This window comes from Prorops nasuta, unplaced genomic scaffold, assembly GCF_024137725.1.
Source record: "Prorops nasuta isolate Cenicafe-Biocafe unplaced genomic scaffold, Cenicafe_Pnas_1.2 PNAS00033, whole genome shotgun sequence".
NCBI classification, from domain to species: Eukaryota; Metazoa; Arthropoda; class Insecta; order Hymenoptera; family Bethylidae; genus Prorops; species Prorops nasuta.
This window is the reverse complement of record NW_027116830.1, coordinates 696,204-709,279: the sequence shown is the minus strand read 5'-3', so window position 1 is coordinate 709,279 and position 13,076 is coordinate 696,204. Positions and strand designations below refer to the sequence as shown.

The 13,076-nt window shown below is 31.3% G+C and overlaps 6 protein-coding genes across 12 annotated transcripts; 3 read left to right on the top strand and 3 right to left on the bottom strand.

Moving 5' to 3' along the window:
* Positions 1–322: 322 nt before the first annotated feature.
* Positions 323–4,024, bottom strand: INTS7 (Integrator complex subunit 7). Its single transcript, XM_066743733.1, has 11 exons — positions 3,886–4,024; positions 3,487–3,806; positions 2,945–3,419; positions 2,653–2,872; positions 2,239–2,584; positions 1,900–2,159; positions 1,621–1,818; positions 1,459–1,552; positions 1,296–1,399; positions 722–1,217; positions 323–649 (listed from the first exon to the last, which is right to left on the bottom strand). Exons 1-11 carry the CDS (start codon positions 3,959–3,961, stop codon positions 377–379), a joined length of 2,862 nt encoding a protein of 953 aa, XP_066599830.1. The 5' UTR covers positions 3,962–4,024; the 3' UTR covers positions 323–376.
* Positions 4,025–4,353: 329 nt separating this feature from the next.
* Positions 4,354–5,405, top strand: LOC136783515 (iron-sulfur cluster assembly 2 homolog, mitochondrial). The gene is made up of 3 exons (XM_066743745.1): positions 4,354–4,495; positions 4,712–4,930; positions 4,993–5,405. The coding sequence occupies exons 1-3, from the start codon at positions 4,419–4,421 to the stop codon at positions 5,168–5,170; spliced, it is 474 nt and encodes a 157-aa protein (XP_066599842.1). The 5' UTR covers positions 4,354–4,418; the 3' UTR covers positions 5,171–5,405.
* A 20-nt stretch (positions 5,406–5,425) lies between these two features.
* Positions 5,426–7,816, bottom strand: LOC136783510 (protein phosphatase 1 regulatory subunit 21). Of its 3 annotated transcripts, none has more exons than XM_066743736.1 (6): positions 7,687–7,816; positions 7,182–7,332; positions 6,271–7,107; positions 6,058–6,204; positions 5,750–5,983; positions 5,426–5,672 (listed from the first exon to the last, which is right to left on the bottom strand). In XM_066743736.1, the coding sequence occupies exons 2-6, from the start codon at positions 7,242–7,244 to the stop codon at positions 5,646–5,648; spliced, it is 1,308 nt and encodes a 435-aa protein (XP_066599833.1). In that variant the 5' UTR covers positions 7,245–7,332; positions 7,687–7,816; the 3' UTR covers positions 5,426–5,645. The 3 variants fall into 3 exon arrangements, with proteins under 3 accessions (XP_066599833.1, XP_066599831.1, XP_066599832.1); XM_066743734.1 differs by having other exon boundaries at positions 7,392–7,796; XM_066743735.1 differs by having other exon boundaries at positions 7,581–7,796.
* Positions 7,817–7,929: 113 nt separating this feature from the next.
* Prp18 (pre-mRNA processing factor 18) lies at positions 7,930–9,434 on the top strand. The gene is made up of 3 exons (XM_066743740.1): positions 7,930–8,188; positions 8,267–8,545; positions 8,615–9,434. The coding sequence occupies exons 1-3, from the start codon at positions 8,054–8,056 to the stop codon at positions 9,278–9,280; spliced, it is 1,080 nt and encodes a 359-aa protein (XP_066599837.1). The 5' UTR covers positions 7,930–8,053; the 3' UTR covers positions 9,281–9,434.
* Positions 9,299–10,942, bottom strand: P5cr (Pyrroline 5-carboyxlate reductase). Of its 3 annotated transcripts, none has more exons than XM_066743741.1 (7): positions 10,797–10,942; positions 10,539–10,657; positions 10,210–10,463; positions 10,058–10,139; positions 9,860–9,996; positions 9,590–9,801; positions 9,299–9,518 (listed from the first exon to the last, which is right to left on the bottom strand). In XM_066743741.1, the coding sequence occupies exons 2-7, from the start codon at positions 10,630–10,632 to the stop codon at positions 9,452–9,454; spliced, it is 846 nt and encodes a 281-aa protein (XP_066599838.1). In that variant the 5' UTR covers positions 10,633–10,657; positions 10,797–10,942; the 3' UTR covers positions 9,299–9,451. The 3 variants fall into 3 exon arrangements, with proteins under 3 accessions (XP_066599838.1, XP_066599839.1, XP_066599841.1); XM_066743742.1 differs by having other exon boundaries at positions 10,852–10,935; XM_066743744.1 differs by lacking the exon at positions 10,797–10,942 and having other exon boundaries at positions 10,058–10,120; positions 10,263–10,463.
* On the top strand, positions 10,926–13,033 carry LOC136783511 (ADP-ribosylation factor-like protein 13A). 3 transcript variants are annotated; one of them, XM_066743738.1, is made up of 8 exons: positions 10,926–11,055; positions 11,231–11,294; positions 11,358–11,428; positions 11,505–11,638; positions 11,699–11,814; positions 11,875–12,051; positions 12,118–12,295; positions 12,367–13,033. In XM_066743738.1, coding segments are annotated over exons 1-8 (1,182 nt in total). In that variant the 5' UTR covers positions 10,926–11,054; the 3' UTR covers positions 12,808–13,033. The 3 variants fall into 3 exon arrangements, with proteins under 3 accessions (XP_066599835.1, XP_066599836.1, XP_066599834.1); XM_066743739.1 differs by lacking the exon at positions 10,926–11,055 and having other exon boundaries at positions 11,070–11,267; XM_066743737.1 differs by lacking the exon at positions 10,926–11,055 and having other exon boundaries at positions 11,070–11,294.
* The last annotated feature ends 43 nt before the right edge of the window (positions 13,034–13,076 follow it).

Sequence of the window (13,076 nt, the reverse complement as noted above, 5' to 3'; positions counted from 1 at the left end):
ATTCGATTATTACACTGTAATTTTTAGCAGTTTTCTGAAAATAATTCGTCTCAATTTGATTTTTTCAATTGTACAAAAGGAAATATAAAGTTGTGACTGATTGGTTTTCTAGTATTTGAGTGAATTTGTTTAATTAAAGATTATTTTTATCAAATGTAATTTACCTTATTATTACATAACCACCTTAAAAGACCGATACAGGGATGGTAAAATTTTCAAAAGAGCATATTTTGTTGTATTGCTATGATTTTATCGTAATTGAAAAGAGGAGAGGTAAGAACAGAGTTTGTAATAAATAATTACGAAAAACAATATAGCAGTTTCAGCGGTTGTACTAATTTTATTGTATATACAAATTTTATTAATAATATTGTTTCTAAGCTACTTTTCGTTTCGACGGTTCTTCGAGTACTCTAACTTGAAGAGTGGATCGTGGTCCGCATTTCCATACATTGCCCTCCTTGTCTAAAATACTAGCACTAGCCGTAACTTGATATTGGCCACCTGCGTTACCTTGAGCCGTGTTACTGGACATTGCTGTTGCGCAATTTTGGGACGAGGAGTTACTTCCTAGGGAAAGTAAAAATTCACAAGCAAAGAAATCTCTGTGTGGTGTAACTGTTTGCTGCAACTCGTTCATAGGAGTTTCCTAAAGAGAAAAAGTGGTAAAGAAACAAAAATGCTTTAGTAAGCGAACTGAATAAATAGATGTAAAAACTACCTTTTGGTCAGAATTAGCCTTTGGCGGTGGAGCAGTAGAAATAGAGATGCAAACCGAAGCAACCGAACGAAAAAGTGAAGCTCGTCTGCCATGACGTAAAACACCCTCAACTTTCAGTGCCAATTGACTACCTTGAGGTACTGAAACGGGCTCACCGAGTACTCGCGGTTGTGGAGACACTGAGAGCTTCACACTGGTCGTTTGGAGAGTTTGGAAGAAATATCGAGGAATCGGCAGTCTCATTTTACCACTGCCAACCAGCATCACCTGCGAAATCAAACAGCCAACTCTAGCGTGACTGATTGATCCGGATTTTCCCTCTCCTGGACAGGACGGTGCTAACCTTCGTAGTTCCGTGCAGTAGCGTGCTAATTGACGCATCTCCACTGTACGCCCAAAATCAAAATTCACCTCATTTTGCTGATAATTGCCGATTCCAGAGCCTCCGCAAACTCGTTCCACGCTATTTGCCATTAGTCGACACATTTCTTGCAATCTGTATTGTCACATTCATTAAAGATAATAAAAGAATACAATGTTATAATTCTCTTTTTTTATGTTTTACAAAGGATACGCTCGAATATTCATTAGTGATCCGGGATCAGCATCGAAAGCAGATTGATAAAGTTTTTGGTAATTCTCTGCACAGGTTTTCAATTCTTGCGCTGATTTTCGCAACTACAAAATATAGTTATTTTCATGTTTTAATTATTAACAGTATACTTTTTCCATCATACCTGTTGAGTAACACGGCCATAACGCTGAAGATCATCTTTTGTTGCGATGACCACAGTAACTGCTATTGCTGGTGGTGGTGCTGTGCACAAAGATCTAAAAAAGATTCAATGAAGCCCCAGTACATTATATCAAAAATAAATCTACGTAAATGGAAAATTTACCTGCAAGAATGCAAGAGTTGTACCACACTTTGAAGAAATTCACAACGTAATTTCGCGTATTCGCTAGGGAATTGTAGACTTCTTAAAGGTGTACTGGCTGCTTTCAGAGAAGCACAAGCACTTGCGTATCTTGAAACTGCTAAATTCAATCTTTCAACGATATCCATTTCTTTATCCGAGTTTTCGGGGTGATCTTCCCTAAAACATCACTTTTTCATTAACATCTAGTATGTACTAAGGTTATACTACTCTACTTCCTAGATTATTTATTATTATCACATTAAATAGCTTTCTGCTTTTGTAATCAACTCCAATCCAGACAGCCAGAAATGCAATTGTTCCGATGCCACGGCTTCCTTAAGATTTTTGAATATACGAGTGGCGATTATATGATGACCATATCTCATTGCGCTACGTGCTATCCTATATTTACTCCAGCCATCCACATTTCGTAATACCTCATCAACAATCTCTAAACATTCTACATTCCATTCATATCCTCCTACTATTATTTGAAAAAGCAGAGTACACAGCATTACCTGAAATTTAACATAATTATATACTTAAATCTCTTCAATATTGAATCTACAAATTTCGTGTAGGTTAAAAAAGAAATACTTTTGCATGAACAGGAGTTGTCTGCTTAAGTTTTAATAATATGTCAGGCAACAGTGATAGCAAAACGTTGTCAGCTAAACTGCCAATAGCTCCAAGAGCTTCACATAGTATGACAGCTTGTTGCTCATTCTGGCCATTCTCTGTGTTAGCATTTATTAAGGTAGATCCAATAGCATCAACAAAAACATTACAATGACTTGGTTGTGATTCACAAAGTTTAACAGTAGAGCGTAAACAAACTTTGAATTGATTGATATATTTATCATCTAAAGCCAGTAGCATGATAAGGGATTCTAAACATGATATGACGTCTTGCGTATTGTAAACTGGCAAATTTTCCTCATAACTGAAATCAAATGTTTTAATAAAGTTTAGTATTCTATAACTAAGTGCAATACTGAAAAGACTTATTACCAATAGCAGGCAACTCTAGCTAGTATTGTTACAGCTTTCACTGCAACAAAAGGGTCAGGAGAATAACAAGCATTTACGCAGAGAGCTAAAAGTGCATTGCCTTCTTCTTTATTTGCATCACAAGTAACTGCACTCTGACTGAGAACCTCGATTACATCCAAAGTACGAATGAGAAGATCTTTATTCTCTCCCCCATCTTCTAAAAGAGTTGTAGTACTTTCTAAAATAAGACAGAGTTGTTAGATATTTCTTTGCAATTTTGTCAATAGTGCCCAAAATTTACTTTACATACCTATTAAATTATTCAATGCACCCTGAGGCCAAAGATGAGCGCCTTTTCTCGCTAATATATGTAGTAGTTGTAAAGCATTACGTTTTACAGATAAACGTGGGTCATCTTGTAAATAGCTTAACAGAAGAACAACCTGCCCTGGTACATCAACCAATGTTGCTGAAGCTAGTGTAGTCAATGCACTTAAAGTTACTCTTACAAATTCTACTGCTGGATAGCTAGCCAGAAGCTCCATACACAATTCATTTACCATTGAAGCAGTAGATATGTCATGATGCATGTATTGTAAAATTGGAATTAGCTGTAATTTCATAGATGATGGAGTAGCCTGGCCTTTGATCATATCAGAAATTTTACTACACATAGAAACAGCAAATAATTTGGACTGGGCAGCAAACATTCTAGCTGCATAAATAGCAGCTTCTACTTCAACTGAATCGTGAGAATCTAAAGATTTTCTAATACTGTGATGAACCTATTAAAGAAAAATGATACATAATAAATAATTACAGTTTTATACACAAATCTTAGAAGATTTGTACCTGCTGTCTCTCTGGGATAATACCAGCTACACTTCCCAAAGTACGTAAAGTAAGTGCTCTAGCCACAGGATCATTTGAATGCATAACGCTATAAATACGTCTCACAAATTCATCAACATTTAATATTTTATCTAGATGCTTTTCACTTTGTTGACAAACTCTTAATACCCAGACTCGCAAAAAATTGGTTCCCATTCGAAAAACCTCTGCCAACTTCAATAAAGATGAGTTAATTAATATAGGAAATGGATATTTCTCAAATAACCTTGGAAAACGAACGATCGCTTCACATTGCTCTCCAATTTTCGTGGAACGTAAACCTAAAAACATAAAATTCAATTAAAAAAACTTATAATTATCTATAAATTCAAATTATTTTTTGATACTCTAATTTCTAACCTTTATCAAGTTCAATTAATGCGGTATTAGCATCTTGCTCGGGCTCGCCAAGTCCAATATCGTTAAAGGTGTTCATTTTTATGTAAATTAATTTTCTATAATAAGTTTAACGACTATAACACGTTAGTAAATTTTTTAAACAACATAAATATCTATACAACTACACTACAGTGCTCCATCATGCCCCATTAAAAAAAGCTGTGATGCCAATTGCCAATTCCCTAATGTCTCCGGCCTCTACAGTACACTCTGCACCTGCAGACCTGCAGTCCGATTATCAGCTGGCCCTAGTCCAGTGAAAAGTGATGCCGCGTAAAAGTTGAGTGAAAGATAAACCAATTTGAAAAAACGGTCCTATATATTTTTATGCTTCTAGTACTTTCGTTACGTTATTGTATATTATACCTTCATTCATAACCTAGGCTGACACAATTAAACAATTGTGTTTAAAATCTTCGAAATTTCTTATTTCATCTTATCTACTCCAGTTTCCTCACAGCAAACAAAGCATCAGACTGCTGAAAAAATAGAATATGGCAAAATTCCGACGAGCCGTCTGGGAATTTTCTTCTAATTTTTCATCAAACCGTTATTTTTCTCGTCTTTTAACGTAAGTGTTTATAAATAATTAAAAATCCCAATTTATTATATCCTAAAACATATTAACCTCAATATTTGTCAAAGCTCCTTGAATTCATATTTTGTCCATTGATAAATATTAATTATAATTATTTTTCTCTTTTAATTTTAGCTTTATGTATTAAAGTAAATATAATATTACATTAAATAGTTACTATTGTATTAATTAATGAATTTATAAATACAGCTCATCTTGGAATAATTTCAATTCATCCTCACCAAAAGAATTGTCTACTGAGGCTGCAGCAAAAACAAAAGATATTTTAATAATAAGCGATAGTTGTGTGAAGCGTTTAAAAGAAATAACGGATGAATTAACATGTTTAAGAGTTACAATAGAAGGTGGAGGATGCTCCGGATTTCAATATAAATTTGATTTAGACTCTAATATACAAGAGGATGACAAGTATGTCAGAAATTTCTTGATAATATTTTTTATTTAATAATAATTATTTTATCATACTGCAGAGTATTTCAAAGAGATGGTGCAAAAGTTGTGATAGACGAAGCATCTTTAGAATATGTTAAAGGAGCAACTATAGAATATCACACTGAATTAATACGCTCAGCATTTAGGATAACAAATAATCCTTTAGCAGAACAAGGCTGTAGCTGTGGTGCTAGCTTTACAATTAAAATGGAGTAATTAGTAACAATTAAATTATGTAGATAAATCAATATAGCCTCTATGTTGTGTGTACATTGTAACCAATTTATTTTAATAGGTAAATTAAATGAATACTTTTATTCAGCAGCCTTTTCAGATAAATTTACCTATTAAATTTATGATTGTAAAGAAAATGATATGTATATATTAGGAGTTATAGTTTTAAGATTATGACCTGTTACGACTAATAAATATTTATATTTTTGGTTGTTATTAAATACTTAGTTGAACAAATTATATTGTAGAAATAAGATTTATTTAAATTTCATAAATAATAATACATAAGCTCGCACATTTTCAATCTAATACTAAATATGCTATTATACATTCATTTGCTATTTCAGAATAAGAATTTTTTCTACACATGATTATTAGATTTGTCAACATTATTCTGTTATCTCAGTATTTTTTACTGATGGATGTAGTCAATAATTTATTTTTAAACATATTTGAATTACTTACCTTTATTTTTTTTGTTATTCTGAAATTGTTTAAATGTTTAAAGAAAATGAATTGATATTAAGATTCATAAATTCAATTGTATTTTATAACATTTACCTTTTTAGCTAATTCAAATTTTAAATGCTGTATTTCCTCAGTCTGATTAATTAATTTTTCATTCATATTGGCAAGATGTTCACTCATGGTACTGAGCTGGGTTTTATAGTTTCCTTCCTGCAATTCTTTATCTTTTTGTAAACTTGAACAATCAGACAAAGCTTCATTTAAAGCTGTTTCACACTTTTCTCTTTTAGATTCACTGCTGTTTAAGTGAACATGCATAACTTCGCTCTAAACAAACAGAAATATATGTTTGAAGAAACATTGAAAAATCCTAAATCAAATTAATTGAGAAATTTTTATACATTAGCAGCCATGACTAAATTCTTTGCATGATAAATATGTTTTTCTGTGATAAGTTTATCAATTTCGTTCAAGAAATATTCCTTTATTTTTGATTCCCTGGCTTCTACCTCATCAGGAATTGGAAATGGAGAGCTCAGCCTGCCAAGCTATTAAAAAGATTATTAAATTGATACAGTAAAAACCAACATTTTTTACTTAAAAATATAAAGTACCATATTACTGATTTCTACTGGCTGTAAACTATTCATTTCTGCTTCATTGACAGTTTGTTCTTTCTGTTCTACTTCATCATGTTTTATTTTAACTATGTGATATTGAGCCTTCCAATGGTTCAGTTCCTTTTCCAATTCATAAAATTTTGAAATATCAAGCCCATTGTTATCACCATGCTTATGAGATCGTATTTCTACAGTAGATTTTGAAGATCTACGGGAAGTTGATGGTGAGGAATATGGTGAATGTTCAATTTTGTGTGTCAATAATACTCTAGAATCGGAATCACTTATATCTCTTTTCCCTTCATTACTGGACCACGAGGCAGTTTCTTCCTGCTTTTGTTTCTCATTTAACTTTTTTTGCAGATCACTTCTTTCCCTTTCCAATTTATCTATTGTACTTTGACATTGAGCATTTAATTCTACCTTAGATTTTTCAGAAGAGTCTAATCTATATTCTAATTGGGATATTCTATCATTTAATATATCAATCTCACTGTCCTTGTCGCTGATTTGAGATAATAACTGAGCATTCTCCACTATTTTTTTCTGAAACTCTTCATCTAAAATATGATTTTGTGATAAAGAAGCTGCATTCCTATTTTCTGATGATTTACTTCTTCCTTTTTTAGACTTATTCTGGGATTTCTCCAGCTCATCTTGTAGAACAGTAATTCTTTTCATTAGTTGTTGATTACGAAATGTTAAACTGTCTAATTCTTGCTCTGTCCTTCTCAACTCTATCTCCTTCATCTTCAGTTGCTCACGAATCGTGGTATTACGAGCTTGTTCATCAATTACAGCTTTTTTTAAAACATTTGCTTGTGCCCAGACCTGAAAGACATGGTCAATCCATAAGAATGATAATTAAATGATTATTATTTACTGAATTAGAAAATTAAACGAACTTTTGAATACTCTGTGGCAATTTTTTGATATTTTATTTCTAGTTGTCCGTTTACGCCTTCCATACTGATTGATAATTAATACGATTTTCGAAATACAGCAGAATTTAAAGAATTAACATTGTAGAAAGCAATATTTCCCAAGAGTCCGTTTCTAAAATAATTTTAAATACCAAATGTGAATATCACTTTAAGAAAAGTAGTCATGGAAACCTTTCGCTCCTTGCGCACTCCATTTCGATCATTGTATAACCCGCCCTACTTGTTCAACAATATTTTATTACAAACACATAAACCTTTAAATCGAAATAGATAAGTGTGTACGTAGTGTGCAATACGCGATACGCCCCTAATAAATTATGAATTTTTATGTATATACAAAACTTCCTACTCAGCACTCACATTAGTACTACACTACACACCTACACCTAATTAGTGGCTTAGTGGCTACTGGACTGGACAGTGGACTGTCTGGACTTGTCTAAACTGGCTCTAATTCTTTATTTACCTTTTACTACACAATTACTAATCACAGCACACTACCCCTTGCCACTTATGTACCAGCTGATACAATTATATAAACATTAAAAATACGACACCAATAGCGGACTCTGATTATTATTATACTGATTGTTAATTGTCAAGATAACCAATGAGAGAGTTTATGATAGAAAGAAAATGGAATGAATAAACATATGTATGTGCACTGGTGTGTATGTACACTTTGTTGGCCAATATACATACATACACGTGTCAGGTAATGGATGCGTACAAAATAACGTGCTTTGCATCGGTTCTGATAGATGGCGCGAGGACATAACTATCTACAGAGACAGAGTTGCCACTGCCTGGCCTGGCGGCTCCATTCATAGTCCATGGTGAAACTCAATTTACCCAATTCAAGGAAAGAAAAATATGAAGAAGCCATAAATCATTTTAAATGCAAAATGGAAATTTTAAAAGCAGAAATTATGAAAAAAAGAAAGGAATTAGAAGAAAGCTATACACAGGTAGTGTTATATTTAAAATCAAATATAATCTGACATAAACAGTAACATAAACCTTAATTTTATTTTTTTTTTTGATAGAATAATAAAAAGTATTTTAAAAGAAGCGAACTATCATCAAAGGATAACGATAAAAAGATCGATAATAAAAGTAGTAACATAGTTGAAAAATCTAATGAAAATTGTCAGCTAGAGCAATCTATAGGAAACATTAATACAGAACAACTTACATTGTCCAGAGCAGAAGTTATTCGTCGATTAAGAGAACGAGGAGAGCCAATTAAGCTTTATGGAGAAACAGAAATTGAAGCTTTTAAACGGTTAAGGAAATGTGAAATCCAAGAACCAGAGGTTAATAAGGTAATGTTGGAAACATTGTTTTATCATTTTTCCTTTTTGTTATTTTATAACATTATAAATATATTTTAGGGTTTTCGAAATGACTTTCAAGAAGCAATGGAGCAAGTGGATCAGGCTTATTTAAATGAAATCTTGGCATCTTCGAAACCTCATGACAGGGATAGGAAAGGCGATGTAAATGTACCTGATGAAGAAGTTACATATGAAGATATACAAAAGATGTCCATTAAATTGAATAAAGGCGATAGAGATTTCGATATGAATGTAATCACACAATTTCTACAATTTTTAGTTCAAATTTGGGGAAATCAGTTGAACAGCAGAACTGCTACTGAAAAGATGAGCACAAGAGGAAAGATGGCTAGTGCAACATATGCACAAACTAGAGAATATTTAAAACCACTTTTGAGAAAACTGAAGAATAAGTCTTTGCCAGAAGACATTACAGATAGTTTAACAGAGATTGTAAAGCATTTGTTAGAAAGAAATTATATTTTAGCAAGTGATGCTTACTTACAAATGGCTATTGGAAATTCCCCTTGGCCTATTGGAGTAACAATGGTTGGTATTCATGCTCGTACAGGAAGAGAAAAAATTTTCTCTAAAAATGTCGCGCACGTAATGAACGACGAAACTCAGAGGAAATATATTCAAGCTTTGAAACGATTAATGACAAAGTGTCAGGAGTATTATCCTACAGATCCATCTAGATGTGTTGAGTATTCAAAGCAATGAATGTAGCAATACAGAATATGTAAATAGATGTAAAATCGGAATGAAAAGTAGATTCAATAAATAAATCTTGTTTAAATCTAATTTACTTAGTAGCCATAAAAAACATTAAGACATTTTTAAAATACTCTTATATTTTTTATATTTAAAATCATACTATTTTTTACAATGAAATTAAAATTTGGATGCTAACTCATTTGATTTATTTACTGCAGCTTCAACAGCACTCATTACAGACCCTCTGAAAATTAACTCTTTATATATGATAGTAATGATTAATTTATTCTCAAACAAATATTTTTTTTTAAGTACCTCACATTACCAAGCTCCAAAGCATGAATTCCTGCAATAGAAGTCCCACCAGGTGAGCAAACTTCGTCTTTCAATTGTCCAGGATGCCTACAAGTTTCTAGAACCATTTTTCCAGCTCCTATTAAAACCTGAGCAGCAAATTTTGTTGCCATTGGTCTTGGTACACCCATTTTAACTGCACCATCTGCTAAAGCTTCTGTAATAAGATAGGCCTGCAAAAAAATCATTTGTTTATATTTTCACACTTAATAGTACGTTTTAAATACTTACGTAAGCAGGTCCTGATCCTGATAAACCTCCTATTGGCCCAATTAAAGATTCTGGAATTCTTTCACTTATGCCAATATATGAAAATAGTGTATCTACTAAGTTCATATCTGAGATAGTAGCATTTTCACTACAATATACTTTAAAATAAAGAGCTTAATTACTATACTTGATGGAGCTTTGTGCTATTTAAATAATTACCTGTGATACCTTCACCAACCATCATCGGAGTGTTTGGCATGGACCTGACTACCCTAGGTTCCCCTATAATAAGAGATAATTTCTACAAAAAAATTGTAAACTGTTGTTATTAATTATAATTTTAAATAAATTATATGTAAATGCTTTTTTACCAAATATAATGTGGTTAATGAAACTCCAACAAGAACCGAAATAAAAAGTTTACTTTTAACTTCTTTTGATAGAGTTTGCTTGGCTCCTGAAAGAGCTTCATCCAACATGTGTGGCTTCATTGCTAAAAATATTACATCACAATTCTCTATAACTTCTCCATTTTTCAATGTTACTTTGGCACCTATATCAGACCAAAATTTAAGGGTTTTCTCTGTACGTGCAGAAACCCACACATTTTTTGGACATAGTATTTCTACAAAATTAATGTTAATAATGTTAGCAAGTACTTACATGTAAATTGTATAGTGTATTTAAAAAATTATTCTACCTTTATGAATTAAACCTGCTCCTATGGCACTAGCCATATTACCACCTCCAATAAATCCTACTTTAAGGGACTTAAGATCTGGGATTTTTTCCATTTTTTATTTAATAAATTTATCTTTCCTAAATTAACAAAATCACAAAGAATTTCTTAAATTTATATTTGTCATTAAATTTTATGTAACTATATTTTCTATATTATTTTTCATAAATGTTGTATCAAAATTGAAGGTGTTAATTGAAATAATCAAATAATATTTACAAGAACGTTGTTCCAATTTTTAATTAATAATAACGGAGGTGTATATAAAACAAACCACAGTGTGTGATAACTGCAGATAAATGCGATTAGTATTAGTAAACAGAATTCAAGAATTCAATGCGCAACAATGCGCATGTTACAATTGTCACAATAGAATTGATAATGGACTGGAAATAGTGGAAATAGCAGGGTGAAGTTCGGTGAAGGAGTCGAAGGAGGATCCCCCTCTCTCTCTCCCTATCAACTCCAACACTCCATAGTATATTTATTTACTTTTAACTGCTTTTAACAACGCACTATTTTGACAGCTACCGTTTAATATGATTTATTTATGAATTTTGTTGTTAAAAATAAATTAATCATGCAATTCATAGGAGTACAATTATATTTTATAATTATTTAATAGAATAAATACATGCAATTATTGTTTTTAGTGAAAATGGGCAATTGTATTCGAAAAGTTTTGAAGAGGTTACCTGCTAAAAATGATTCGGAAAAGTATAATTTATACTATACTTTTATTCATTCATATGAAATTTTTATTATTAATTAATATTCCAGAACTATTGTTTTACTGATTGTGGGGCTTGACAATGCTGGAAAAACATTAATTTTAAATAATTTACAAAATAGTGAGTTTTTATTTATGTATTGTAAGCTTTTCGTGATGTTTATAGTAGCAATTAATATTCATTTGTATGAATGTAGATCCTGATAAAAATGTTTTGCCTACAATGGGATTTCGCATAATTTCATTAAGATATAAGGGTTTTGCAGTAAAGATATATGATATAGGTGGTAGCAACCAAATTAGATCTTTATGGTCAAAATATTATACTGATGTAAGTAGCAAAAATTCAGAAAAATTATTAGTACTACTAAAATTAAAATAAATGTTTTAGATCCATGGCATAATTTATGTAGTGGATTCAACTGATATATCAAGGCTTACAGAAAACAGACTTGTATTTAGTGAATTGGTTTCTAATGAGAATATTGCTGGAAAACCTTTGTTATTGTAAGAAATTTTTTATTTTGTTTTATTTTTACAAATAGATTAGACTATAGTTATTTTCAGGCTTGCTAACAAACAAGATTTGAATGGAGCAATTGATGAACTAGACCTTGTAGAAAATTTAGATGTTGAATATGTAGCTAACACAATGCAATGTCCAACAAGAGTTGAAACATGTACCTGTTTTCAGGATAAAATTCAGTTCAAAACAAATGTAAATGGGATTTTTAATGGATACAGGTATGTATTCAAAAACAATATTTGAATAATTTATCTCTAATAATTGTTTTAATAACACATGTACAGGTGGTTATTAGATACAATAATAAAAAATTATACAGTCCTAAATGCTAGAGTTAAAGAATCACAAAATTTGAACAACGAAAGAGTGGTAGAAAGTGCATTCAATAATACTAATACTCCATCCAAACTTTCCATTCATTCAAATCCCTTTAAGCCAATTAAAGAGCTTCTGGCTAAAAAGGTAGAATATTACAATCAAGAATATTTTTTTATTTTTTCATTTCAATTAATTTCAACTTTGTTATTTGATAGGCAAATATAGCTGTGAACTCGGCTGTCAGTCATAATGGAATTGGTACTGATAAAGTTGTAAAAAATGTTTTTTCAAGGAAAAATAAAACAGTACCATATTCTACTGAAAACTTAATAGCTGACATTGAAGATACAACACAAAGTAATAAACCTAACAGGGCATTATTTGAATCACAGAATACTCAAACTGATATGATATATCATATAACAGTACCATGTTCTACCAAAAACTTAATAGCTGATATTGAAGAAAAAGCAAAAAGTATTAAATATAAAAGAGCTGCATTTGAATCACAGAACACTCAAACTGATATAATGTTGGACCCTATGAGATTCAACACACCTGTACACATCCGTCCACATACTGCCCCAGGAAGAACACAAATAATCAATAATAAAGTAGCCTGTATCATACCTGGCCAAGTGCCTCAAAAATATTAATAATTAATATTAATAAACGGGACCAATTTAACTCAACATTTAATGGTCCTTTGGAATATTCTTATATTTAATTATACCCAAAAGAAAATGCATTTAAAAGTGTAAAGTCAGATATTAAGTTTTAATTATTTGGTTAGTTTTTTTAAATAAATACTATTTTAAAAATTTTAAATATCTTAAATTTTATTAAAACAAGTATAAAAGTGGACATAATTGAAGTCCACAAAACAATACGAACTTCTTTGATACCTAAAACAACAAAAAGCAAT

Excerpts from the sequence above, each read along its gene's own strand:
- INTS7 (XM_066743733.1), bottom strand. The coding sequence starts at position 3,961 with ATGAACACCTTTAACGATATTGGACTTGGCGAGCCCGAGCAAGATGCT. Across the intron at positions 1,553-1,620 it reads CAACTCTTGCATTCTTGCAG|ATCTTTGTGCACAGCACCAC; the intron begins GTAAATTTTCCA and ends AATCTTTTTTAG. Across the intron at positions 1,400-1,458 it reads ATGGCCGTGTTACTCAACAG|TTGCGAAAATCAGCGCAAGA; the intron begins GTATGATGGAAA and ends TATATTTTGTAG.
- LOC136783515 (XM_066743745.1), top strand. The coding sequence starts at position 4,419 with ATGGCAAAATTCCGACGAGCCGTCTGGGAATTTTCTTCTAATTTTTCA. Across the intron at positions 4,496-4,711 it reads TATTTTTCTCGTCTTTTAAC|CTCATCTTGGAATAATTTCA; the intron begins GTAAGTGTTTAT and ends TTATAAATACAG. Across the intron at positions 4,931-4,992 it reads AATATACAAGAGGATGACAA|AGTATTTCAAAGAGATGGTG; the intron begins GTATGTCAGAAA and ends ATCATACTGCAG.
- LOC136783510 (XM_066743736.1), bottom strand. The coding sequence starts at position 7,244 with ATGGAAGGCGTAAACGGACAACTAGAAATAAAATATCAAAAAATTGCC. Across the intron at positions 7,108-7,181 it reads TTGCCACAGAGTATTCAAAA|GTCTGGGCACAAGCAAATGT; the intron begins GTTCGTTTAATT and ends CATGTCTTTCAG. Across the intron at positions 5,984-6,057 it reads ATTTAGTCATGGCTGCTAAT|AGCGAAGTTATGCATGTTCA; the intron begins GTATAAAAATTT and ends CTGTTTGTTTAG.
- Prp18 (XM_066743740.1), top strand. The coding sequence starts at position 8,054 with ATGGTGAAACTCAATTTACCCAATTCAAGGAAAGAAAAATATGAAGAA. Across the intron at positions 8,189-8,266 it reads TAGAAGAAAGCTATACACAG|AATAATAAAAAGTATTTTAA; the intron begins GTAGTGTTATAT and ends TTTTTTTGATAG. Across the intron at positions 8,546-8,614 it reads AAGAACCAGAGGTTAATAAG|GGTTTTCGAAATGACTTTCA; the intron begins GTAATGTTGGAA and ends AATATATTTTAG.
- P5cr (XM_066743741.1), bottom strand. The coding sequence starts at position 10,632 with ATGGAAAAAATCCCAGATCTTAAGTCCCTTAAAGTAGGATTTATTGGA. Across the intron at positions 10,140-10,209 it reads CATTAACCACATTATATTTG|AAATTATCTCTTATTATAGG; the intron begins GTAAAAAAGCAT and ends ATTTTTTTGTAG. Across the intron at positions 9,997-10,057 it reads GGTTGGTGAAGGTATCACAG|TATATTGTAGTGAAAATGCT; the intron begins GTAATTATTTAA and ends TTTATTTTAAAG.
- LOC136783511 (XM_066743737.1), top strand. The coding sequence starts at position 11,212 with ATGCAATTATTGTTTTTAGTGAAAATGGGCAATTGTATTCGAAAAGTT. Across the intron at positions 11,295-11,357 it reads GCTAAAAATGATTCGGAAAA|AACTATTGTTTTACTGATTG; the intron begins GTATAATTTATA and ends TTAATATTCCAG. Across the intron at positions 11,639-11,698 it reads GGTCAAAATATTATACTGAT|ATCCATGGCATAATTTATGT; the intron begins GTAAGTAGCAAA and ends TAAATGTTTTAG.